Source organism: Takifugu flavidus, chromosome 1 (genome assembly GCF_003711565.1).
Source record: "Takifugu flavidus isolate HTHZ2018 chromosome 1, ASM371156v2, whole genome shotgun sequence".
Taxonomy (NCBI): Eukaryota; Metazoa; Chordata; class Actinopteri; order Tetraodontiformes; family Tetraodontidae; genus Takifugu; species Takifugu flavidus.
In genome coordinates, this window is record NC_079520.1 from 10,683,247 (window position 1) to 10,710,079 (window position 26,833).

Below are 26,833 nucleotides of genomic sequence, written 5' to 3' on the forward strand. Positions count from 1 at the left end.
TCGCCTCTGACGGTTTTAAAAAAGTAACGCCTCCTTAAGAGAGACGCTTCACTGTTCGGCAGATAAATTAAAGCTGCTATTTCCAATGGATAGAATGGATATGTCTGATATCATGTTGTGTATTTGACATCGTTTTTAATCTAGCAGTTGGATGCGGTCTGTTATTTAGGTGGGTTTAACGTGAATGTCATTAATAACTAATGTTTTATCAAAGCAATTGATGCGAATGCAAAACAAGAATAGTCAACGACGAGGTGCATTACTTGATGCAGCGATTATTGTAAAGGTAGCAAAGTTAACATCGTCTGCTGACGCTTGACCTCTTCTACAGGTGGTTCCTCATTGGTCCCGATTTCAGCGGTGTCTTTGCAGAACCAGTTTAATTTTATTTATTTATTGCTGTCACTGTTAGCTCCCTTCATATTTGTGGACAATGGAGGGTCTTTCCCCCTCTCTTCTTTTACCCATTCAGGTTAAGGTCGGCTAAAGTGATAAAACAACGTTATTATATCAAAGACAATAATCTTGACAGTGCAGATGTGTTAAACATATCGCTGGAATTGCAGTGACGTGTTTTTACAGTATTGCTTGGTGGTTCTTCCAGGTTACCACCAGCCATGGAGGACACTTTGTCCAAGGATGAACTGCGAATGAGACTCTTTAACACATTTAAGAATAAAGGGGTCCTCGACAAACTCAAAGTAAGTAATATTCCCAACACTATTGGTTGTCTTCCACTACAGTGACCTGTGTGCTGAAAAGTGATCTTTCTAATTTTTTTGTGATATTTTGATTTAGACTCAGCTGCGAAACCAGCTCATTCAGGAGCTAAAGTACCCAGTGTTAAATGGAGCTGAACCCATTCCCCAAGCAGTTCCGGCGAGGTCTGATCCCATTTTAATCTCTGCTTGCAACAGCATAGTGGCCGATCATCTCAGGATCTGTGGGTATGAGTATACCCTGTCTATATTCTATCCTGAATGTGGCCAAAGCAACAGCAAGGTGAGCATCTAAAAAGTTTGTTTATATTACATTAGTCCAACGAGTACTACACCACAGTACAGAGATTGGTCTCTTTCATTTTTGCAGGTTACTACAGAAGACCTTCTTCAGCTTGTCAACATTAGTCCTGAATCAGACCTTTATCAATCTCTGGTAGGTAGATAAGTTATTATTTTATAGAATGTTATTCTCAAGATTAGGTTTAAAGGTGAATTTGTTAAATATATTATTTATCCACAGGTGAGTTCAATCAAAGATGGTAAAGGTATGTATAAAACTATTTTGATGTGTTTTTTTTTAGTTTGGCATAGAATTTCTCCTGACAAAGACATGCGCTTGGCATGTTCTCTCAATTTTACAGGATTTTTGACTGGCCTTCTGAAACACCTGACACGCCATCACGCTTGTACCGTGTATCGTGATGCTGACACTCAGACGAGCTGCACAGCAAGTTATGGAGAGTCTCTTGGTACAATCAAATGATACATTTTTACATTTTAACATGCTCTCTTCCACACCTGTGCCTTAGAATGGTCTGCTTCTAATAATGTCCTGTTTGTGTCAACAGTTGAGAAGCTGAGGAGCATCGATAAGGAATATGAGAACCTCAGTTATAGTGGGGACCATTCGTCTTCAATGGAATCAAAGCTGGCTGCATATCGAAAAGACATTGAGGCAAAGGCACAAGCAGAAATGAACAAAAAGGTATTTTCCACAACAGAATTAGCTGTAAAGCTTTATGGCAAATGATTTCTAATTCATCTGTGGAGATGCATCTGTAAAATGTGTTCTTTTCATTTTAGATGCAGCATTTTAAAGATGCTGAGCTTGCCAAGGTGCGCATGGAGGAGAAAGCTTCATTTCATAAAGAGTTTGACAGACTAAAGCAGGAGCTGCAGAGGACTTATGAGATGAAAGCAAAGGCGTTGATGGACCGGGAGAAAAATTCTATCGATCAGTTACAAAAGCAACGAGAGGTTCAAATTCCATTTTATTCGGCACTGTTGTATTTGACACAACAGGAGTTGTTTTCAAGTTCTAAAAGTGTTCATTTCCCCTTTTTAAGATTGAAGAGAAAGACATGTATATGCAGAGACAGTCACTCCTGAAAGAAATTGACAGGTCACGAGAGAGAGAAAATGAGCTAAAGATCAGAATGGAGGCTTTTGAAAGGTGAGAGCTTCCACCTAATATTTCTATTCTTATTGTGACCTCTAACTCACTAAAATTATAACTGGTTCTTACTTTGATAGGACGTGTCAAATGTTTGAGGACAAAGTCAAGAACACAGAAGAGCTGCTGAGGAGGAGGGAACTGGCAGTGAAGACAATGGAGGCCACTCACGATGAAACTCTAAAGACTGAACTTTCCAGGTAACGGAACAAAAATCTCAGTTTAAAGCTGAATGATTCAGTTTAATTGCAGCTTTGACCACCATTAATACAGAATTTTACAGTTAGTTCTCATGACTTTCATTCAATAATCCTTCTCTGTTGCATTCAGTTTACTTTAGTGTATCCTTATGAAACACTGAATAAGATGCTGCTCAGGGTTATTAGAAAAGCACATGTAGAACTGACATTTAGCCCCTTTTGTGACCATTATCAATATCAACTTAGGTATCAGATGCAGTTAAAAGAGGAGTTCATGAAAAGAACAGAGAAATTAGCGGAGAATGAGACTAAAATCAAAGGTGAGTATATAGGATAGTTCTATTTCTTATTTTGCAGCATGCAGTTTTCTATGATTTAATCACATTTACATCGATATTCTCAGTGGAAACGGCCCGCATCCAAAATGAGTCCGCTTTGATTGACAGCAAACTACAGGAGCACTGCAGAATGTCGTCAGAGTTAAAGCGTCTGCAGGTAAACAACACAGCCAGTTCGCTAAATAATTCACCCAACATTTCAGTGCGTTGTAGAGATTGAGTACCGGTAATTACTTTATGCTCTTCTTGATTCATTTTCTGTTGCTCATTTGTCTCCTCTCCTCTTGCAGAAAGAGTTAGATGCTGCACAGCAGCAAGTGTCTCTCCTGAATCAGCAGAAGGGGCTGTTACAAGAGAGACTAGGGACGATGGGTGACTATTCCGACTTGGAAAGAGACAAAAGAGAGCTGAATGGGCAGGTGCAGCTGCTAAAGAATCAGCTGTTGGAGGCCCAGGAGCAAATGCGGCTTCTCCGTGCAGGTTAGCACGGCCTGTTATAATTGTCTCATAACCGTTTGTGTCAATTTAGAGATCTTGCCCTTCTCAGTACTGTTCTGTAACGAATGTTTGGCTGAACGTTTGCTTTTTTTCCTCCGTATTGCCACTGGCGTGGAAGACAGAAAATCTAATGTTCCCTTCTTTTAGATTTAACCAGGCCATCCAAAGAAGAGCTGGCACTGCAGATGGAGCTGCAGAGGATCCAGAATGCTCATCGGATGAACAAGGAAGAATATGAGGGCCAGAACCAGGCACTGCAGGAGCAACTGCAACGTGAGGTCTGTCAATGCCACAAACCTTTACTTCACGCAGAGTATTTGGTCACGGTGTTTATATGAGCTCTCCTTTAGAATATTCTGTGATTTATTGTTACGTGTTGGTAAATCTTGGTTTTCAATAACCAATGTGGTGGCTGCTGGTTTTTGCTCCTGCAGATGGAACAGTCGGCTCAGTTCAAAACCCAGCTGATGGCGGATCAGGAGAAGCTGCAGTGGCTGTCCAGTCACGTGAAGGACTTGAAAATGCAGCTTTCACAAACACAACAAGGCACATGAATGCATGTTTCTCACACACTAACACAAAACAGATACTGCAGGCTTGTTTGTGGTGTTTATTCTCTATTGGAAGTTCTTCATTTGCATAGTTTACCTTGGGCTGTGTATCCTGATTACGTATGATAAAATGTTTTTTATTTGTTGTTTTTTGCATGATGGCAGCTCTTGAAAATGAAGTGCTGCGGAGCTCCAAACCCTCCCTTGATCATTCATTTCTGAGTCCAGACAAGCTGGTTTTCTCTGCCCCCTCTGTGGACAGAACCCTTCTGAGAGGCAGGGCTGGCTTTGTTGATGTTGAAGGAGGTGTACCCATGCGAGCGAACCAAGTATGGGGGAGCGACCTCCTGGACTGTGATATCGACTCAGTGGCTGAAGCAAAGCCTTGGCTCCAGGAGCTGCAGGAGGAGGCCGAAACATTAGAGGAAGCCTATGGAGCCTACCAGCAGAGGGCAGTGCACACCACCATCCCTCTGATATTCCCTACTAGACCTCATCCCTCCACAGCTCATCCTCTGCATCACACCATCAAGAAAAACATCTCCCAGACTCGTCTTTCCCAGAAACCCAAGTCCTCGTGCGTATCAGAGTCTTTCCAGCCTGCAACAATTTCCTCCTCAGCACTTTATGACACCATGATCACAGTGCAAACAGGCCAACCAAGGGTAACCTCAGAAGACCTAAATGAACTCCAGACCACCGTTTTTAATGATTACAGCACCCACAGAGTACCCAAGTCTCTGCAACAAACGGTTCAACAGCCTCAGGAAGGAAGCAGCTCACCACCCAGACAGTCGTCCCCCAAGTTGCACTTTGGCCCCAGGGTAGATCAGGAAGAGCTTTCTAAAGGTACTGTTTAAACCTGACTCAGCTCTCAACCTGCATGCAAAGTCAAAAAAGATGATATGATCTCACTTCCAGATTTTCTAGAAACATTGAGGCAGATTCATTGTTTTTTCCATAAATGTGCTCTGAAGTGGGAATTCTTCCAACAGGTGTGGTTGTGCCTGCGGTGGCGGGGCCAGAGCCGTTGCTGCCGGGCTCTCTTCCTGATCAGGATTTGTCCTCAGGTAATGGTTCTCCTCATCTCAGTCCACTCCTAATCTTCATAGCTTCATTTATGATGGTTTTAATGCTCCAGAGGGCTGTGCAGTAGAAAGTTACTTTTGATCTTCTGGTGAGACACATTTTTCACTTTTATAGATAAGTTTTATATTTTACTGTTAGAATTCGAGCTGTTGCGCTATGAAACTTTAACAACATCTTGTTTTTTGGCCTTTTCATTTGGTACTACACATTTGAAAAAACAAAAACCTCATTTATTTCAGGTTTCCTACCCATGTATTCATTAGACCTGATTAATGATACAACGGGTACTATTAGGATTACTTCAATGGTCACTTAACTGGATTATTCATCTGTATATATTTTTTTAACAATATGTTTATTGGAAACTTTTTTCCTGAAAAATAACAGAAAATTTCCATTAATTCCTAAGTTGTTGTTTTTTTTTAAAAAAAGAAAAGGTTGAAAACACATTGATCAGCCCTATATTCATGTCTGCGCAGTTTGTTTCCAAAGGTCTGAGAAACAAATAGGAGTATATCCGGTGTGGAGGGATTTGTGTCCTGGAAAGGCTGTTTTTAATGAGGCTGTGAGCGGCCTCACAAGTATCCTTTCAATGGTAACAGACAATAGTGTAGATGAAGGGCAGCTGATTATGTATTCTGTGCTGGTCCTCTAGGCTCGTTGCATTATAGTGAAACATAAAAGATCTCTTTGTTTGTGTGTCTCTCCAGAGCCCAGCTACATTCCAGAGCTTCTCCTGGACACTGCCGTCTCTCTCAGTGAGGAGGCCCCTGTCCGCCCCACTGTCCCCCATTCACCAGACCCCCCAGAAGATCCCTTGGACTTAGAGGGCCAGACGGGTGAGCCTTTAGTCGCCATGCTTTTCATGCAAAGTTTCAGATGGCCAATGACGGATGGTCATACTGCTGTAAAGATCACCCTAAACAAAACAGCCCTGTGATCCCTGTGATATCACTGCCACAAATTCACCACTGAGTCCACTCATAAGCATTACTCTGACTTACAGAAGCTGCTCAAACACCAGGTGAAGCTACTAGAGGAGCAGATGAAGAGGCTGAGGAGCAGAAATGGCTGAGAGAGCGGAAGGAGAAACAAGAGCGAAGGCAACAGGAACAAGAGGAAGCCAGGGAAAGAGAGCGTCAGGAACTCAAAAGGCTGGAGGAGGAGACGGTGTGGATTATCTTTTCTAGCTCATTCTGAACTTCGCATCAGCATAAATGTTGACACTTTTCTTGTTTGACCAGCTTTTGCAGGAAGTGGAAGAAGCAGGACAGAAAGAAGCTGAAGAAACTGAAATTAGCAAAGGTAGAGAGGAAGAGGACTGTAGCGATGAGGAGGGACCAAAGACTGAAAATCCACTAGACAAATACATGAAAATAATCCTGGAGGCACGAAAGCAGCAGACAGAGGTGGGTGTCGAAAAATTGTGGTTAACTCTATGGTTTTTTTAGAGTATGAACCATTTTCTTTTTCCTTTCAGAGTCCCGTTATTGAAACATGTTCAGATCAAGAGGACAAGGCTCTGTCTGCGAAGGAAGACAACAGGTACAGTCTGCTGCTCTGGGCCAGCAGAGGGGCTGAACCGACTGCTTTATCTTCTAGATTGTAGCTTTGATCTCTTTTTTTTGCCTTCAGCATTGAGGTATATGCCCCCAAGGACGCCATTGATGATGAGGATTTCTGGTGAGCTGGTAAGTAACCATAATCAGTACTTTTTCTTCGATACCTGCATATATAAACCTGTGTTTCATTGCTTATTGGACGCAGGGTCATGATGGGACTGGAGCCTTTTCCTGACATCAGCTGGGTCTCGTGCACTCATTTTTAGAGTGACTTACCTGTTTTTGTGGGTGGAAACTGACACGAGGAGATCTGCTCTGCCAACTCGGAACCTTCCCACAATGGGAATCAGTCATCCATCACGCTGTTCATTCTTTTTATTCTTTTTTTTATTGTTCTTACACAACTAAACAGATTTTAAAAAACACAAAGTAAATACTGTCTTTATGATTTTGATTTTTATGACAACCTTCAACAGTACAGATGAGTCATGCCATAAAGGGGGCTCCGGTCAGACAGGATGATAGGATGTTGTCCTCCTGGTGATTGCTGGGCAGCCAGTATTATTCTCTTCATTTGGTTCACTCAACTTGACGATTGGTCAGCACAAACTAAACGTCTCGTCCTAATTCTTGGGAACTGTCGGCTTGTTGCTAAATGCGCCGCCGATGTCTGACAGATATAAAACACTGGGCAGAGGGTTCACACTTTGGCTGAATTCATCATATCGATTGCCAGACTATTTTACAAATGGCTGAACTTTAAGTGTCAGTAAATCACATGGAAGCTCATTCATATTAAACACAGAAAGTAGAGCTACAAAATAATGACTCAAACTAAAATAAAATGCTATAATTAATCTACAGAAAATGGATTAATTCATATTTAAAAAAGAAAGAGGCAAACACTGCCTACTGCTGTCAGTGTCCATGATAATCATGTAAGAAACATCTTTCCTGTCACCCAGCTAAGAGAAATGAAAGTGTTACCACAATCACACATCCACATCTGGTGCAATTATTTGAAAATGAATGAAAAGTGTGAGTTTCCTCTCAGAAACAACTGGAAAAGTCATGATTTGTTTACATTTTCCCACCATAGGTTCTTAGAGCCCAGGTTTTCCTCATGGTGCAGGATGTGTGGGACACTTATACAATCATATATGAGCATAAATGAAAGGGGCCGGCTGGGGGGGAGATGACATTCAAACATTGATTATAATGCATCCCTTTGGCAGTGGTTCATATTTATGAATGAAGCTCTGAAGTAGAGAGCCTCCTTGTGTGTGTGCTCTGATTTTATGTATATTAGAATACACACAGAGCTCCATATCTTAATATGAAATAGAAGTTGGAGCTTGTTTTAATTGTTCTGCAGAGTCTAGTGCACATCTGAGGTAATGTTAATATACTGAAAGTCTTGCAGTGGCTCTGAATTGATGCTTGGACCTTCATTGTCAGTTTAATTTCATTTTAGCTTCAAATTTAAAATCTGGTACACAAGCATCGTTAAACTGATATCGAGAGGTTGCAGGTGACCTAAGAAGAAAAGTAAGGCCTTTTCTGTTGTGTTTAGTGTTGTTTTCCTATTATTGAGGGGGGAAAAGCAAACAAAAGCAGAGATGCAACCATCTACCACAGCTCCATGACAAAACACCGACAGAGCAACAGTTAAAAAAAAAAAAAGTCAAACTATCTTGTGTAAGAATAGTGCAAGGTCAACTTCAACAGCAAAAACTGGCTGTGAAGAAATACAAACACGGCATTAATCTCTGAATTTTCCTCCAAAAATTAGAAAATGAAGAAGGGACAGCATGGATGGCGCCTGGATTAGCAGTTAGTGCAGGAAGCAGCCCTGATGAAATAGTTAAGTTTAGTGGTTTAGGAGCCTGTTAGTACTGCACAGCGTCACGGCATCGGCAGGTTATTTTGTCTGAGCAGTGTCCTGGTCCAGGGGGGCCACCGGGGTCGACCACCACCAATGTCAGCATGTGTGGGTGTGTACATGTGTGTATTTTCTTCAAATGTGAGCAGGCGAGTATCCTTATGTGTAGGAATTGAGACATTCCTTTGAGCGTGACGTGATGTCCTGTAGCTCCCGCTCTTCCTTCATTTTGATGTCTTGGTAGGCATGCATTTGACTGGCGTCCTTAAGGTAGGCCCAGTTTGCAGAGAGAATCATGAGGAAGTGGATCTGGAAGAGAAAGGGTGAGGTGGATGGCCAGTGAGCATGTCAGAGACGCAAAGCAAGCTACAGGAGTCAGAGCTACATCAGAGATCCAAGGAACGTACAGTTAAGATTAATATTAAGACTTAACACAACAAACTGACAAAAGGTCACAGGAAACACCTGGAATTCTAAAGTTATGTCACTACGGCATCTTGTTATCCACAGAATTAATGAAAATACACCTTCAGCTGAATGAGAAAGAGGGCGAGTGTTAGATTAAGCAGCTGTGGAGGCTGGAGGTTAGTGCCAAGCGTGAGGTTCTGTGAATCTGAGCGCGACCACATGCACGTCTGTACCACACCGCTGCAAGAAAATAGACCAGTAGGGGTATTTTTGTAAACAAAGTTGGTTTATTTTGTATAGAAAGTAATAGCTACAGTCTTGAAAACCTTAGGAGCAAATTAGATAATAAAGATGCGCGATAAGTATAAGTAACTATAAACAGATGAAAAAAAAATTATGTAAGCATGCAGGTCGAGGGTTAAGATAAAAACAAACTGGTCTTTAATGGCACTTCGAGAAAGAATCAAGTCAAATTTATGAAACAAAACATCAGCGTCTCACTGTATCTGAGGCTAAATCAGCCCTTATTTAAAAAACACCGACTTTAGCTAAACAAGTGGAAATTATATATATATGTATATATATATATATATATATATGAAAAAATATATATATGAAACACAAAATGAAAGTGAAGGGCAAGACTGGTGCTGTGCCATGTGCTGGCAGTTACTTTGTAAATCTACAATACACATAACTTATCACAATACTTGTCAGCTCTTCAGACGGTCGATGTTTGTCTTCACTTAAGAATCTAATGTGTGACAAAAAGAAGTAACACTCGATATTTCCTGCGTAACACTATGGTGTGGGTCATTAATGACGCTTTAAGGCAAAAGGAAAGAAAACTGAGGCCCGGCCATCAATTACAGAAGATCTGAAAATAGGAAACTCGTTTCAGAGCTCCGTCCTGAAAGTCTCCACAGGCTACATCCTTTCATACAAGGTGAGGTGAAGGTTAAATACTGTTGTTTATCTTAATATTTGGATTACTCGTGCAGTCGGTGTTCTACTGTGTGTTTGTGCTGTCAAGATTGGCTCCACACACATTCTGAATATAAATAACACCGTGAATAACTAGCGGTGTGCAATTCTATCAGTCTGATGGTGACTAGAGGAGAACAGGGAAGAAAGCAGAACAGACCCATGAATGCGACAAGCCAAACCCATCTGAGCCGACCGATCCTCGGACAAAAGCTACCCCGGATCTGAGACAGCGAACAATCAGCTATTTACACTAATCGAGAGATGTTGATGTTTCTAGGTTCTTTTTTTTTTGTTTGTTTGGGGTTTTTTTTAGTTGAATTGTTGTCAGTGGCACCTGTCTACTCGACACAGCCTCGACTGCTGTGCCGTCCTTTGATAAAGGGCTTAAAACTTAGTGCAGCAGTCTTCCCGACTCTTAAACTTCAAAACAGCGAAGTTATAAGTGGTAGCCATCATGTAGATCAGCTGGTGGAAGAGAACAAGAGAAGTCTGTAAGAGAACATGCTGGTGACCACTTCATCACAGCTAATGTGACAAGTTAATGAAGCCACGAATCGTTTCTGAACACAAAAATGAAGGTTAATTTAACAACACACACCTGGTGAGTTTTAAAAGTCACATGTCTTGTTTTCTTTATTAAAGAAATTGTGCATCAAAGCAAGCTACCATCTGAAATGTCATAAACGGCCGTGTGCAGCTATGCAGATGGGACAGCGAATGGAGCTGAGGAACAGCCAATAATATTCATAAACCCCATGGGAATGAAGAGAGGAGCAGCTGACGCGGTCTGTCGGTACAGACCCGGCAGAGACGGGCTGAAGGGGAGAGGACGGACAGAGTGGAGGGGATCTTACCAGCGCGATCACGGTGGCTCCGGCTCCGGCACACGCTACGATGTACAGGTGATAGGACAGGTAGAACTGAAACCATGAGCAGCAGTGGTCACAGTTAAACACGGTGACATCACGTGTGATCACAGTTACGTGGAGTCAGAGATGAGCCCTCACCTCATTGGTGTTGCAGATGTCGCTCAGTGTGGAGCCGCAGGCCTTGCCCGGCGTGGCGTTCCATGGGATGATTCCTGCAGCAGGGAAAATGTGTTGAACATGTTCACATTTCCTCCTACAACTGCATCACACTTTCCTTCTGAAAATATTTTAAGAAGCCATAAGAGTAACACGTAGGTACAGTATAACTACATACTGTGTCATTTCTAAACAAACGGCTCCCAGATTTAAAAGCAAACACGTAGAATGATGATAAAACCAGCCGAAACAGCCTTTTTTTCCCTCCTACCATACTGACGAACATCAACGCAGATGGAGTCGATGTTGGTCATGTTGGCCATGGGGGACCTCATGGTTGCACAGGTGGACCACATGTTGTAGAAGAGGAAAACGGGCACAGCGGAGAAGCCGAAAACCCCGAGCCAGGCCACTCCCAGGATGTACGTGAGGAACACAAACTGGCGGGAGGACACAAAGGCAGCATCAGAGAACCATTAAACCTGCGCTTTAATGAGAATCTGCCGCTTCAGTCACGTGACACGAAAGGTTTAAAGCGTCCCACGCATGAGGATCCGGTTGTGTCAACATACCATTCCACTGATGCAGCGCCCGCAGATGGTCGTCTTGAATTCGCTGTGCAGCTCTTTGACGGCGCTGGTGGTATAAAAGCCCTCAGCCAGGAGGATGATCCCGTACAGGAAGAAAAAGGAAGCAATGCCGTAGATGACGTACTGCATCAGCTGAATCCTGTTAAAGAGCGGCGACATCAGCTCCAGCCGTCAAATCTGCGGTCAACGTGTTTGTGGGTTCCCGACCCGTCACACACATGCTGGGCGGAGAGAGCAACGCCATGCTGGGGTGTTTACTGCCACGTAACCGCTGGAGAAATTGGTTTAACTTTAAGATTTAGATGCACAGAGAGGCTAAGCCCAAATGTGGAGGGAGCAGGTGATGCATGTCTCTGGGAGTCATCTGCTAAAAGACAGACTGCCTCTGGAGACATCTCAGATTAAACAGTGCACTCCATCTCCATGGTAACGTGAAACACATGTGTCTCTGTCATTCCTCTTTTATTGTCTAGACTAATGGAGGCACGATTAAAAAAGAGGTCCATATTAGGAATGATCTCAAGGATGAAGCAAACTGGGGAGACAGCATGTGCTAAAAATAGCCAGCATCATGTTATTATAAGTGTCCACCTCCCTTTATTTTTCTTCATTCTAGTGGTGATGTCATGGCGCTGTTGTACACATAACATAATATGTGATCTCTGTGGATCACCGCCAAGAAAACAACACTTACACGTCAGTCAGCATGGCGTGGTCACTGGTGACTCTGGAGAAGTGGGATTCCAGAATGGTGACTGTGCCGGTCAGAGCCACATGGCCGCACCCGCAGAACAGGGCGACGCCAGAGAAGCAGAGGATTGTAGCCACCAGCGATGCGTACGGCACCCCCCCTAAACATTTGATGCAGCACTCAAAGCAACCTAGAATGAGGAAAAAGGGAGAAATGTTTCTTTGTAAATCTATTTACAGTAAAAGCTGTACAGGGTCATGACCCCTGAAGGGAATTCAGCCCCCAAGTGTTGCTGAATGAGCACTGCTCAGTCAGATTTTTACCAAAATCACATTTCGCTGAGATCTACAAAAGTAACCCACCCTCAGCGCTGTTCACAAGTTCTGAACAGTGAGTTTTTCCTGCTTCAACATTTTGGTTTTCACTACAATTGGAGCTTCATCTGTTGGTTCAACACTGCAGTAAAGGGCACCGATGAACGTGCAGCGGGTCAGGGGAAGTCTGCCAATAATGACAAATCAATGGGCGCTCACACCCAGGGAACAAAGTGACCCAGACGCATGTGCCTCATGGGATGTGTTCTTGTGCTCTGGGAAATGGAGCCATGTCAGCACAAAGCTTCGTCTGTGAATATGTACCATCAAATGCCTCCGATTAGATCCAAATGTGACTGGCTGGATGCGCTAAAGACACCAGAGGGCACAATCAAACATATAAAGAGGACCTTTCAGTTGATCATTAGCTGCTACAATACTTCTCATCTTATGATTCTCAAATCGATGTCACATGACTCAGACAGGAATGTATATAATGTTTGAATTTTCCATTCATATCGCATCTGCAAAATCCCAACGCCCACTTTCCTACACTCTGAAGTTTTAGAGTCTGCCAAATCAATTGTACTTCTTCCTCGAACCTTTTTCCTCTTCTGAAATTATGGCTATAATTTACATTTGTGTAACTGTTGCATAAATTATTCTAGATAGCTCACAACAAAACGTGTAGGGCATTTTAAAGCTAGCAGAAAGCTTCTATATCTTATAAATGGATACACAGCATCATCTGGTATGACCTGGGGAAACATAGTTGTCATAAATTGGTGAAAAGTTGGACATTGATCTGGTTCAGAAAGATAAGAGGATTTATCACACATCCACGTATGTTTGGGATATTTCTCCTTCCATATTTAGACTTTGCAGTGTGCTGATGGCTGCAACAAGTAATTTAACATGATAGGAGGAACTCAAGCATATAATATCACCTACAGACTTGAACGCAGTCATGATACTGTTTGTGTAATTGAACAGAATTACATTGAAGGACTGTCTAGTTTGTTGGGTCACTCTGAATTGAAGATTCACGAAGAGTTCAATAACGACCTCGCAAATTTCCATTTATTCGCTTTAATGTTGTTATCCTCCAGTCAACATATGAAAATCAAAGCTCACTAGCTCAAATGCACTGACTCGTGGTTTGTTAGGATCGTTCTCTCTCGTTCTGGCTTTGTGGTGCCACCAAATTTGCTGGAATGTCTCAGAGAGACAGTTCGGCCCAAACAGTTATGTTATTGTCGACGTCTACTTCAGCTGAGATACAAACTGTGTATTTTAGGATGCTGCAGCGATGTGGCACGGTTTTGCCTGTTTGAAGTACCACTGTTGTTTTTTTCTGTAGTCCATCAGAAACACACTTTTATGACTGGAAAATCTTCAAAGTCCGTCCATGTTTGTATGCAACAAAGCAAATGAAAGTGGATATACTGGAGCAATATTTTAGCAGTCACACACTTTGTCCCAGCTGTGTGTGTAGCACTGGGAGACAAAACAAATTTCTGTCCCGTGGTGGGCGGACAGGGGTTGCCATGGCAGCCTGTAAGCCACAACTGAATGAGTGTACCCACAGCTGAGTGGCTAACTTTTACTGCAGGCCACGTCTCTCCCTGATGAACATGTCAGGGAGGATGAGCGAGCAGCTGGGAGTCAGAGCTCCGCAGGATATTGAGCGCAACTGCAAAGTAAATACATTCCATCTAAATGAAGAGCTGCCCGTGTGGCGGCTGTCATTGTCGGCTATTCAACAAAAGCAGTCGAATTCCCCGAAGTAGGCGAGAAACACGCTCTCCGTTACAAAGTCTCTCATATTAGCGACGACTGCTTTGTTCAACATCATTCGGCTGCTTTTAAAATGGATCAGCTCGGTGCTCAGAGCCATGACATAATGGTCTGACCCGGTTTGTCATGAATTTTGCTGGATGCAAAACTGTCATAACACTGTTTAAAAGGCCTGCATTGACGGTGGATCTTGCCCCGGAGCCTGACACAGATTTGGCTTCTGCACTTAGGAAACATGGTTAAAAGCCATCAACCTGATCGATAAGCTATGGGGATGATTAGTGTCTGCTCCAACAGAGCGCTTTACTTTTGAAGCATCGATGTTTTGGCCCTCTTAATAGAGACGTGTCATGTCCTCTATAACCGAATAAATCCAAGGTGGTGTTTTTACAGCTGGACGTGACATGTTGACAGGTCAGCGTGTAAGTCTGACAGACTGAAGAAATACTGGCACTCCATTAACCGCCTCAGGAAGCTGACTCGGTCAACAAAGAGGCTCTGTCGCGGCTTTAGTCCTGGTGTTCCACATCACAGGAAACAGAAATCGAATCAAAGCTGGTCGAAGCAAAATCACTTCCACTTAAAAGAGAGGTGGGAGTTGAGTTTAAGGGCAGATATTTTGTGTATAATCTCATCATAAAACCTGATGCTTGTGACAGAATGCAAACATGAGAAGACATTGTTGAATATTCTGTTTATATTGAAAAATAATCTGTAATTTGGTCATTTCTGACAGTAGCTTGTCCTCCAGACGCTGGTGACAGGTTATTGCAGCGCATGTTTTATCTCTGTCCGTCCTCTTTTGCTGTGAATAAGCGCTGAAGACTCTTAAATAACAGCTTTATTACAACAACTGGATCCTATTGCTGTAAGAAAGCTGATTGTATATGAGTGTATAAATGAAAATCACGTTGTTGCCTTCTCCCTCCTGATGACATTCACATGCTCTCTGACTAATACTCCTGGTTCAACGTCCGGCCACATCAGCCCGCTCCGTCTCGCTGCAGCAAGACACAGTTTTAAAAACACAGTGAGAGCAACACACACGAGTTATGGAGGGCCGGTGATGACAATATCAGGGCTACAGTGGAGGCCTGGTCAGCCACAATGATATAACTCGGAGAGAAGAAAAAGAGACATTTGTGTCGCCAAAAGTGTGTGTATGTTGGTGTGTGTGACATTGTGTGAGCGAGAAAGTCCCAAGATCCCCAACACAAAGAGCCAGTGTGTGCTGCGGCTCTAAAATGTCCATCACACTGGACTCTCAGGGGCCATTTAGAATGGCAGTGAACCGCAGTCCAACTCTTCCGGCTGGCAGGCTGTAGGCCCAGAACGCGCCCACCACTGAGCTCCATCCTGTGTCCCTCCAGCATAGTTCAGCCACAAAGCGGCCGCCTCTCAGGAGGATCCTGTTTGTCAGAGCGGCTCACATCACTGAATGTGTGAACGAGACGGATCCCGAAGAGCAACAGGACTCGTGCAGAGCCACAGTCAGAGAGTCCCAACGAGTGAGAGCAGGGAAAACAGGAGCCATCCAAGTGAATTTTACACGACCTCGTCAACACTGAAGTGAACTTCACAATGAGGTGAGAATCGTCAAAATAGTTCTTTACAGCGATTTGATTGTGATAAATGAATCACCAGCACCTTTAACACCCCAAATCTGTCCTTTTATCAGTACCCTGTTACTCACTTTTGTCATTTTCAATAAAAAAGCATTTGAAAAAAAGCCTCAATCGAGCCATGATTCATTGACATGTAATATATGTCTGATGTTCATGGCAGCTTTGGGAGTCAACGGGAAGGTTGGCTCCAAACAGGTTAATCCAGCCATACATCACTGAAGGAGCTCGGGCTCCTCGTGCCGACTCCTCCAGCTGCCTTTGCTTTATCACTCCCGACCCTTCTGACCCGCAGTCCTTCAACAGTATACAACATACGTCAACACAGCAACGCTGAAACCCACAAACAGCTGGTGGAGGAGAATGTCTGCAGTTCCTGCTGATTGTAGAGAGACACACCAAATGGAGGCCATCGAACAGCTGGAAACAATCACACGTGCACACAGAGAATTAAATTAGATTTAGATAGGAAAATGATAAATATTGGCAGAAAAAGCTCCACTCGTACAATAAACCCCACTTGTGCACCATTTGTGATGAAATCCCAAGTTCTCCATCTCATCCTCGACTCCTCGAGTGTCTTCCAGCTTTGTCAAAACAACATCCACTTTCAACTGCACCATTCAGCCTCATTAGCAACACGTGTGTCCATTTACAGCTAATGGCAAGTGTTGCTGTTTGTTGCTTCAGCGCGGTGCCAAAGCACCGTTTATGAGAAGCAGTCTCATTTTCCACACTCTCCTCCCTGAAAAGGGCCATACTTAAAAATGCTGTAATAGCTGTAATGGACGTCCTCGAGGGACTGGGGGAGAGCCCAGCCTTCCGGGGTAACTTCCTCACAATGGAAAACCTGGACTCTGTTCTGCGTGTGTGTGTGTGTGTGTGTGTGTGTGTGTGTGTGTGTGTGTATGTGTGTATGTGTGTGTGTGTGTTGTGTGTGTGTGTGTGTGTGTGTGTGTGTGTGTGTGTGTGTGTGTGTGTGTGTGTGTGAGCGAGCTTACAATTAAAGGCATCGATGGCTGTAATGGCTCATAACTGAGGGTTTGTGTACAAAGGAGCGGTGATGTGTGTGAACCGACCAAATAATGCCAGAGTCTCTATTTAAAGGTAATTATCACAAACTTTGCATCTGCTGGCTTGTGCAAGATGGCCCACGAGGTTCTAACATTTTCAAACATGCCTCCTAAAATGCAGAGATGTTGGCAAATAGCTGACATCGTCTAAGAGATCGGTTCTGAAACTGATAAGAAGCTTAACAGGTATGCATCTTTTCATGCAAGTAAGCAAAGCAACTTTTGCGGATATGATTTTATCTGTGTTTATCGAACATTTGAAAATTCAAAATACAATTACAGTACAGACTGATCTAAACAGACAACATGTGCCGGTGACTGCCTTGACTTTATAAATCAGTAACTCTTGCGTTTCTATGACGCTTTCTCTCTCCTGATTTCTCATCGCTGTCTACATGTTTCATCTGTGTGTCCCTGCTGGCTCTCACTCCACCTCATTAATCATCACTGACCCCCCTCATGATGCACCCTGAGCTGTGATTGATCAGCTGTTGATTCTACAAGCAGCTCTTCGTCCTCAAATGTGACACGGCTATAATGGCGACCTGCGGCGATGCCCCCCCCCCCCCCCCCCCCCCCCCGCTGCTGGGGCCCAGTCTGCTGAAACGTCCTGCAGCCTGTACACTTCAATTAGACAAAGCATGAGGGGAAAGAAGGACTTAAACCACGGAATAAGGGTAGAGATGAAACCTGGAGATGGAAGCATCCACAACTGGACCATCAGTAGCTTCCTGCAGGCAAACACGTGAGATTTCTGTGAACACGGTCCCTGGGGAGCTGCTTGTTGCGGGCTCTTGTGTGCAGACAAATAAAGTGGCAGGAGTAGGTTGCAGCCCCAATAAATACAGCAGAACGGGCTCTTTGTGAGCTCTCATTGGTAGCTCTTTTGTCCCGCCTCTGTTCTTGAGTTTCCTCTGATGAAGTTTCCATAGTTGTTCGTCTCCCCTCCAACAAAAATGCTTCCTTTCAGCAAATTCACTCTTCCTCTCTCCTCGCTGTGCCCCGTTCCCACTTGGTTCTCAGTTTCTTCCCTGCCTTGGGAAGGCGACTACAATGAGGAGAATAATACTCAAAACTATGCAAAGTATAGCTCCAAAGAAGGGTTGGAGCTAAAGGGTTAAACTTTACACCGTGAATTTACTTTTCAAGGGATTTTATCAGTGCCTGGGGGTCAGTCTTTTACTGAGGGTGAGGGGACACTGTCACTTTAGTCCAGGAAATGAGCATGTGTGCAAGTGCATGGGGGTTCGCCCTTCATCTTGTGATTTCCACCATATGCCCTCTGCTCTTGCAGCTCACATTAACCAACTCTGACCGCTGTTTCTCCTCCATCTGGCGTCTTTTGCCTCACATAAAAAAAGACACAGGAAAGTAAAGCAGCTTTACATTTCCTACACAGAGGGACAGAATGTCCTCTGGGCTGATGCAAACAACAGAGGGAACTCTAATGGCAGCGCCAGAAACCCCTGAATACTTAAACATAAAAACTTCAAGAGTGGAGCAAGAGAGAGCTGACAAATGAGAGCCCAACACAGTGAGAAAGCACAAAAATGGAGGAAGATGGATAGTGAGAGATGAGAGAGGATGACACACAAAATAGAGGAGACATTGGAGAAGATCTTGGCTGTGTTTGTTTGGCAACAGCCGGTGGAGGAGCCCCAGGGGTATGCTAATGAGAGATAGGCCTTTCAGAGGAGGGGGGAGTCGGGGTGCTGTCTTCTCACGGATAGCAGGCCTCAGAGAGGGAGGGGGAGCCTCAGGGGTCAGGGAAGTGAACTTAGCAGGGATCCCACAACTACAAATGCTGCACTAAGCCCTAAGCTTTTACACCATCAGAGGTGAACTCCTTGTTAAGCGGTGAAGCAGCCAGCCAGCCCATACACAGCAGTGACAGCTCTGTATCAATGGACAAAACCTGTTTAACCCTGAGCAGGAGCTCAGGGCATGCCTGGAAAAATGTTTTGAACTTTAGATATAAGAAAAATAGCGAGACAAAAGGCATCGATGAGACATTAGCAAAATGTTTTGCAATATTTATCCAACTGGTTGTTTGTGTGCTTCAGCAATGCTTCACTTCACTCAGATAGTTTATAACTGGCCAACCAAAAGACTGTAAAGCATGAAGCGTTTAATTGATTTCAGTCTATAAATCTGTTAAATATTTTGCACTACATCATTGTTGTTAGAACTATTTGCTGGACTTTAGTTGGCCAAAACCAGAGGAACAAGTTTAGCTCTTCTTTAAGGGTGGGGTGCAAATAGCTACAATAGGAATATATGATTTCTGGCCAAGCATATATATACAGATAACACATGCCTGATGTTTGCAAAAGCTCTGAAAATGAAAATGGAAACATATAATTCCCAAATAATAGTGATAATCTACAGTTTCTAGACAAATCAGCCATGACTGAAATGAGTGATCCTTAAATTATGTTCCTAAAGATTTTTTTCTGCTGAAATTGTATTTCATGTACTATTTGCATTTTTCTAATGTCTGTGTTTCAGCGATTCATAGCGGTTAGCACTTAGGCTCCTCATTCAGGCCGCCTATGCTGAATCACTTTGCCCAGTGCTGCTGGGAACAGGGCTCCTCGGGATGTTGTGTACAGCCACAGAGGTGTGTGGTTGTGTGGAAACTGTCAGACTGTGGGAATAATCGAGAGAATGCAGGAAAAGCCTGAGTGCTGCATGCTAAAGTTGACACTCAACATTCCCATACTTAAGGACACAATCGGAATGATGATGAAGCTCATACAAATAAAGGAGCTTTCATTGTGGGTCAACCTTTCACGCTGTGAGAGCGGGGGCCCAGAATGCTCCTCAGTGTTCAGTCGCCCGTGAAGACCTGCACCCAGTGTGATTCACACTGAGGAAGGCGTTCTCAGGGGTGCAGGACTGAGACTTAGCCTAAGCACCACTTGGAGAGAAAATAGGCTTTCTGCTCCCTGGAAGATCAGCGGCAGGAGTGTGGTGAGGTAGCTGCCTCTGATTACAAAGATGGAAATGACCATCATTTTATTCCAGCCTGGATTCAAATGGAGGACATGTTCACGGGTCAGTCTGCTCAATACGGCCGCTGCACGTTTGGCAAGCTGAGTCCAGCCTCATCGATCGGTTGATAAAAGCACTGCGCCACAAAAGCATCATACAAATCCATTCAGTTTTTGTTGACCCAGTTGTCTACAGATGCAGAATATCCCAACATTTCCTTCGTGCCAACATTTAGCCCATTGAGACAAGCCTCTCATATCCAGCATCCAACTCATGTAACCGATACGTAAATAAACTCACTAAGCAACGCAGGAGAAGCACTTCTCACTAATTCTAAAGGAAAGAAAACTGGAAAGAATGATGCTATCGCTCGTTGTTCATTAGAGGCGAACATGTGGGCAGCGACAGGGAAACCACACTGAGAGTTCTCATAATCAGCCCTGTTCTTTCCTTCATCTCTGCGTAAAAACACAATCACTGGTGAAAATCCCCTTTATGGACAGACAGTATAGCTTTAAAAAAAAACAGATAATCCTATATACTTGGACTCATTGTGGATTTTACATCTTCTGGGATGTTTCATTGTAGGTGAAACCTGCTCTCGGTGCCGTTTCAAACACTTCTGCCGCAGTAATGTGACGCCACCAGAACGGAGACGTCACAACATTCACTTTACATTAAGATTCTGAAGACACTCGTCACATCTCCCTCATCCTCCTGTTGCTTGAAAATGGCCGCCCGCCGTGAGCAGTGACCAGACACGAGGTGACGGAAACGATGACCTTACACACGGATTGCGAATCACGTTTTCAAACGTTCTCCCTCTCAACCTTTCACTGTACATTTTGCAGATTCCATTTTTTTCTGCACCATAATTGCAAATGTCTGGCCAAACAATGGCCACAGCGTCTGACTCAGCACGACCACAATTACATGTTTGTGTTTTGATCGTGTTAAGTTTAAAAAGAAGGAGACAATCGTTCAGGCAGGCGCGTTTGACCTCTGAAATGTCTCCACCAGCCCGATTGTCTGGCATCTCCACTGTGGTTAGAGGGAAAGTGCGGTTGTGCAGATGATTCACATTATATTCTAACGTTTAAACTGGCACCACGACCATATCAGACAACATCTTATCCTAAAGAATTTCATAATTCCAGTCTGGAGCTGGAGGAGCAAGGCAGCGCCAAGAACCGAAACATAAATGTGGAGGAGTGAAAGAGATTTTTGAGTAATTGCTTGGGTTTTTTGGGGGATTCTGTTTAGAATTGTAAAGATAAGGGCCTGGAGGAAGCTGGGTAGTTATTGTGGTCTGACACTTTTCTACTATCCAGTTAGAAATTATAAGTATCCTGTCTATTCCCTCTATATTATATTGTCATTATGCTTTTAGAAAAAAAACTCACCGTACATGAAAAGTCGAATACTCCAAATAGCGCCATAATGGCCAAAATTACCACTGCATTGTACTGGTTTTTGTGCCAGTAAGAAGCCGAACTAGGAAGCAATGGTGGTTGATTCATTCACTCTAAATCTCCTCAGGATCATTTCATATTCCCTCTTACACCACATCTCTTTGTCTGGCCAGATTAACAGCAAATAGCCTGCGATTATTTAGACATTGAGCACCTGACCATTAATCTATGAGTACAATCCCACAAGGCCTTTCTCCACCAACACTAATCCTTTTAAATGCAATACCTATCAGCCTAAGCAATTTTATATTTAGCTGTAACAGTGCTGACTTGATTTAAATGATCCTCGAGTGATCAGACAGCAGGCGTTTAGAATCGCAGAGGAGCTGCAGACGTACAAACGGAATTACTGTATTATTACTCGTAGCATCAGGCCATAAAGTCTGGGAACTCACATTTGAACTTGGAAGACAATTAAAATTAAATGGATTTTGAAGATAATGTAGTGCTTCATTTCAGGAAGTGTGGACATTGTCTTTTTAACAGATGAGGGTCTGGAACAACAAGTTTTCAAACTTCAGTTTGGCTGGAATGGGAAAAACGAAGACGGAGGGTATACACACTCACACACACACACACACACACACACACACACACACACACACACACACACAGACACAATAGAGCCACAATGAAGTGCAAAGAGACATCAGACAGGACTGAGCTAATCTCGGGGTTGCTTCCCATGGACAGTCCCCACCCTCTGCTGCATCTATCACAGCTGCTAGGATTTCTCCCCCCGTCTTGCTCCCGCCAGTCTCTTTGTCCTCACTCTGCCAACCTCTCACCCCTGACCCAAGACTTCACCCCTTTTAACACCCCCCCAGCTTCTTTTAAAGGGAACAGCCAACCTCCTCCTTACGTCGGCCCAACAGACCCCACGTTTCAGGATTCATGGTGCAGATGACACCGAGATTGATTTAATGCCATTGTCCCACACCACTCACCCTCTTGAGAGTCAAAGCTCCGCGTCCTGCAGCTGGATCCTGGAGGGGCACCGAGCCAGCCCGTAACCTGAACCTGACACTCTGCCCCCCCGTCTGTTTGTCCTCAGATCCTTGATGGAAGCAGGGCTAAGTGCTTCACAATAAGTGTTGTAAAACTGCTCATCCCACCAGAAAGATGGAAGCTAATCTCGCTATTGGACGGTAAATACAGTGGCCTCGGGTGACCTCTACGAGAGTGGGTCAATCCATTTCTGCTCCTAGCACTGATCTCCAGCACCACCTATGGCGTCAACATGTGGTCCATTGCACAGAACGTACTGGAGCAAAGTGGTTTCGTTCAGCAGGACCACGGGAAGCGAAGCAGTCGCTACGTTATTAGCACTGTCTAAACATTTATACTCTGGAATGTAATCTGAGGATGCTCCATCAATCAAGTGATGAGGATGTCTCCATAGATGGAAATACTCACAGCACACAGGAACACCTCTCTGATTACACAATAAAAGTGGGGACATTTTCCCAACTGCAATTATTAAGGGGGCACGAAGGCTGTAATTCTATTGTGTAGCAAAATCTGCACAACATGCTGGTGTTAAATTTGAGGCATATAGTGGTTAGGGTGATGGCAGATTAAGATTATGTGCCACCACTTCAAGGGTTTCTAACTATGCTACATTTGTAATAACACATTAGTTATAACTATTTGATTAGTACTCGAAGAGCCTGGTTGTTGACAATTGATTTACCACAAAGGCCTTCCCCAATAATGACGATAAATCATAAAACCAGCCATCAGGGGGTAATCCAACATCTGAAAGAGACAAAAAATACCCTTTTCAGCTGTGGCTGCTCTATTGTTACAATGGCGTATTCCCATGGAGGCGAGGCCAAAAGCTAAGATGACTTATGAGCTCCCTCAATGGCGCTGCTGCGATATTAACGGCAGTAACTGATCCCTGCGCTAATGCGCATGCGGCTACAGGGTCAAGCCATTTTTCAGACATAAAAATCAGGGATTTCCTCTCTGCCGTGGCTTCTATTTTGCTCCTTCCCCCCAAAGATCATTTAAATGGAGTCACACAAAAAAGCCATAAATTATCAGGCAACGTGTGAATGATGAAGTCACCGCACCGTTTAAAAGGTTGTGTCACATTAGATCTGTTCAAAAAGCAGCTCTGCAAAGCAAACGGCCTCAAAAACACTCTACTATTGGGTTTCCTGCAGCTGTCGCCTCACCGAAGCTCAACCACGGCTGATTCTCATCTGCTTGGCAGAAGTTTCCCTTCCTGACCAGGATAAAAGGCAGACAAGGAAATCTCTCCCTTGGAAAGGTTTTTTTCTTCTTAAGGTAACAAAGTTGTCCCTGGCAGTGAGAATGTGTCACATGTAGCATCACCACAACGTGAGCGCGGGGGAGTCGTATGCATTCCACGCCACGTCTTAGAAAAACAACACGGCGTGCTGGGAGAGGCAGAGATGTCGCTGCATCTCAAACAGGATTTTACACATAATCCAGAAGACGGAGGCATAAAGAAAGTCATAACATGTGTCTCCATTGAAATTCCTGCTTAATTCATCCCAAGCGTAGCATTTGGCCGGGTCCAAAAGCTCCCAGGCTGTCTGGCAGGGCTCTTCATATGCTGAACATTTCTCATCGGGGTGCTGGGGTCCCCCCGATGCTTTTTGTCTTATGGCTGTTTAGCAGCTGCGTAAAAGCACCGAGGACAAAGGCTTATCTGTGGAGGGCTGAATACACTCGGTGGGCACTCAGCCAGCGGCTCGATCCTTCAGGCTCCCACACTTCAGAAGCGCCCGATGTGTTCTGCTCTTGCTCCGTGCACATGATCTTACAGGAAAATTAGCTGGAGGCCCGGCTAATTCATCTAATTTCACCTATTTACTTTAGCGTCTGAGCCTTTTCCACAGCGAGCCCTTAAGATGTGAATTAGACGCTGTGGAAGTTTAGAATTAACTCTTGAATGGGCAGACTTCTCAAACAGAAGGAAATGATACAGAACCAGAACAGCTGAGCGCCCTCCTCCCGTCTCCGATTGTAGAGGGTCTGTGTGTGGAAACACATCAACGTGGCATCTCTGGTTTCAACATATCAAAACTCAAACTGGACTGATGATGTTGATATTCGCGATTTCCCAACACACATGGTCGGCTGCTGTGTAAAGAAAGCTTGTTGGCAAGTTAACAAGTGGGAAAAACTGCATTTAGAAGGACATAAAAATCTGTTTGAACAGTCAATACCAGAAAGAAGAACTGAAATGAAGAACAGATCCGACAAAACACAAGTTGAGGACGTACTGCACCATGTTTCCTTAGATGGAATCCAGAGACTCTACTTTTAGAAAGAGATCACCGGGTTTGTCTGTCACTCTGATCCCAAAAGATTTTCACCCTGAATTAGTCATCTATTAAACAGTATCAAAGGCATCTCCTGCTGCTTACTTGACGGTTTAAAAAGCACCAATTTACAAATCAAATCAAAATGAGGCCAAAAACCTGCCAGCCTGTCCCCCTAGGAAGGAGACCCTCCAGGAGGAACAAAGATGGAACCACATTAATTAAAATGGACCATATATATATAATGAACTTTCGAGGTTATTAGAGGTTATTTCTCTCATTGTCAGCATTGTTTTAGATGCTAGAGAGTTTGGATTTGGGAAAATACAACCAAGACCATTCTGTCTGCTCGGTGTGGCCACTCTGCAGGAACGTGCTGCACAAATTAGGCCATCAAACAGGAGTCATTGATCTATCTTCGCATTCCCACATTCACAGTCGCACACAAACGTCGTGTTCTATTTACAAGCGTAGCCAAATATGCGTGTGAAGAATATCGACAGTTTAATCAATGTTCCCGTGATAGTGGATCAATGGCAGCACTCGGTGAATGAGTGCACGCTCATCAGTTGGACGTGCCCGTTGCCTTGACTGACCTATTATTTCCCAAAAGCCTTCTGGAACAATCATGTGACACTGAACAAAACAGTGATAGAAACTGCTGCTGACGAATATCACCTCCGTGCTCCCCGTGGGCGTAGTGATGCTGGAGAAACAAATAGAGCCTGTTTTCCTCTTTCTTTTCCATGAAACCTTGAAGAACAGTGATGGAATGATACTGTTAAGTTACATTAAAAAGGTGTGTTTTGCATGTTTTGTTCATCTGCACAGGTCACATGCTCGCGTCCCTCCGTTCACCTCTGCTCTCTTAAAAAGTCACATCCAGTCTCACATGTTCAGAGAGGAACTCAGCAGCTCTGTTTGTTGCTGGGGGCGTTATAAAGCTCAAGAAAGTAAGATGACTTTTAGATCAGATCTGCAGAGCAGAAACAAGAAGTGAAAATGAGACAGGGAAGGGAAACCAAGATTAGAGCAATTGGTCAGAAAGCAAGCAGAGAGGGAAGCTTGAGGTAACGTCTGGCAAGGTCATAATCTGCTAAGTATATTCCAATCAGAAAGACAGCAAGAAAACTATAGAGTCATGACAGCAACTGCCTCATTCAGGATGATATTTAGAGTAATCGACGTCAAAATAATGCACGTAAATCGACATTTATCGTTCAGATAGACCACATTATAGCCAATTAAATGAGAGATTTGTGTCGTGGAACTGACCAGTAAACACAAGACAGCCCACATCGACTCGTTGCCATGTCCACTGTCATGTCCACGCATGTGTCACTGCCACTGAACTGTCAGCTATATAATCTGACAGCTTCCAGACACCCTCCTTTACCTAAAGGCAGCCGTTATTTAGACACAGATAGTGAAGATCTGTTGAGCTTGTGCATGTGTGGACCCCTGACCCCTGATGTGTGGACCCCTGGGGAACAGCACTATTCAGAAACTCTTATCAACAAGTCCTCTGTGACTTACATTTAACATCAGCTACACTGGCAAACCCAATGTGTGTAGCAAATGAACTGCTAGACTGTACTAGACACTGTAGAAAGATGCCTAATTAAAGACACATTCAGAGCCGTCACTTGTGATTAAATCACTGCTTTTGCCCTGTGAGGGTTGATTCTGGGGTGCTTCCAGCCTTGGTGGTCCTCTCCACCAGCCCACCGAACACAAACCACCGTTTTGCAAACATCTTCAAGATGACCAGACACTAAAGATGGAGTCCATAATCGGCTCTGCGGGAGTCTGCTGTCACGTGAGAGCTCCCTGTTTTGGCTGAAGAACAGAAAAGATGGCCGCTCGGGAGCAGGCTGTGGATGACGGGAGATGTGCTGAAATGTTAAATAACACAAAGCTATGGTCATCTTCAGAACAGGAAGAACATCTGAGTCACGAGAAGAGTGTGGATTTAGCATGTCAAAAAACCCTCAGCCACCTCTTCAGTGGTGAGAAGAATCGGAGTGATTTTCCATTTCTGGATGAGCGATCCCTTTAAACCTTTCCTCTGGTTGACAGATGTCCTCCCCTAAGAGCAGCAAACCCCAGCAAGGAAAACTGAGCAGACTTTCATGGTTTCCACATGCAAATATTAAGCATGCTATTCACATGCAAGGATTTGTCCTATAGATCATCCTGACAACCTAAAGAAATGCTCTCTATAGGGAGAACTGACCACGGCAACCAAAACTATGGGTGTGGGTAA

At 43.9% G+C, this 26,833-nt stretch overlaps 2 protein-coding genes across 5 annotated transcripts in view; one reads left to right on the top strand and one right to left on the bottom strand.

Annotated features, from left to right (window-relative positions):
* On the top strand, positions 1-7,410 carry ofd1 (OFD1 centriole and centriolar satellite protein). Of its 3 annotated transcripts, XM_057033571.1 has the most exons (23): positions 1-169; positions 605-701; positions 799-1,002; positions 1,090-1,155; positions 1,243-1,267; positions 1,364-1,471; positions 1,571-1,707; positions 1,806-1,979; positions 2,069-2,175; positions 2,256-2,375; positions 2,622-2,695; positions 2,779-2,870; positions 3,004-3,193; positions 3,359-3,489; positions 3,646-3,757; positions 3,928-4,611; positions 4,758-4,832; positions 5,562-5,690; positions 5,858-6,021; positions 6,096-6,260; positions 6,332-6,396; positions 6,487-6,542; positions 6,619-7,410. In XM_057033571.1, the coding sequence occupies exons 2-22, from the start codon at positions 618-620 to the stop codon at positions 6,536-6,538; spliced, it is 2,958 nt and encodes a 985-aa protein (XP_056889551.1). In that variant the 5' UTR covers positions 1-169; positions 605-617; the 3' UTR covers positions 6,539-6,542; positions 6,619-7,410. The 3 variants fall into 3 exon arrangements, with proteins under 3 accessions (XP_056889551.1, XP_056889542.1, XP_056889557.1); XM_057033562.1 differs by having other exon boundaries at positions 1,243-1,471; XM_057033577.1 differs by lacking the exons at positions 5,858-6,021; positions 6,096-6,260; positions 6,332-6,396; positions 6,487-6,542; positions 6,619-7,410 and adding an exon at positions 4,906-4,939 and having other exon boundaries at positions 1,243-1,471.
* gpm6bb (glycoprotein M6Bb) overlaps positions 6,783-26,833 on the bottom strand; it is a 21,751-nt gene continuing 1,700 nt past the window's right edge. Inside the window, exons 2-7 of one of the 2 annotated variants that reach the window (XM_057033590.1) lie at positions 12,000-12,186; positions 11,288-11,444; positions 10,987-11,155; positions 10,698-10,771; positions 10,545-10,610; positions 6,783-8,604 (exon numbers count right to left, since the gene is read on the bottom strand). In XM_057033590.1, the coding sequence (XP_056889570.1) occupies positions 8,455-8,604; positions 10,545-10,610; positions 10,698-10,771; positions 10,987-11,155; positions 11,288-11,444; positions 12,000-12,186 (803 nt within the window). In that variant the 3' untranslated portion in view covers positions 6,783-8,454. Of the gene's footprint in view, positions 8,605-8,970; positions 10,156-10,544; positions 10,611-10,697; positions 10,772-10,986; positions 11,156-11,287; positions 11,445-11,999; positions 12,187-26,833 lie in introns of those variants that run through there. The other variant, XM_057033598.1, reaches the window with a different exon arrangement.

What these genes read in the sequence shown, in the direction of transcription:
- ofd1 (XM_057033562.1), top strand. Translation starts at nt 618, where the DNA reads ATGGAGGACACTTTGTCCAAGGATGAACTGCGAATGAGACTCTTTAAC. An exon ending in AAGTTATGGAGAGTCTCTTG is followed by an intron (nt 1,472 to 1,570) that starts GTACAATCAAAT and finishes TTGTGTCAACAG; the next exon opens with TTGAGAAGCTGAGGAGCATC. An exon ending in GGACTTAGAGGGCCAGACGG is followed by an intron (nt 5,691 to 5,857) that starts GTGAGCCTTTAG and finishes TCTGACTTACAG; the next exon opens with AAGCTGCTCAAACACCAGGT.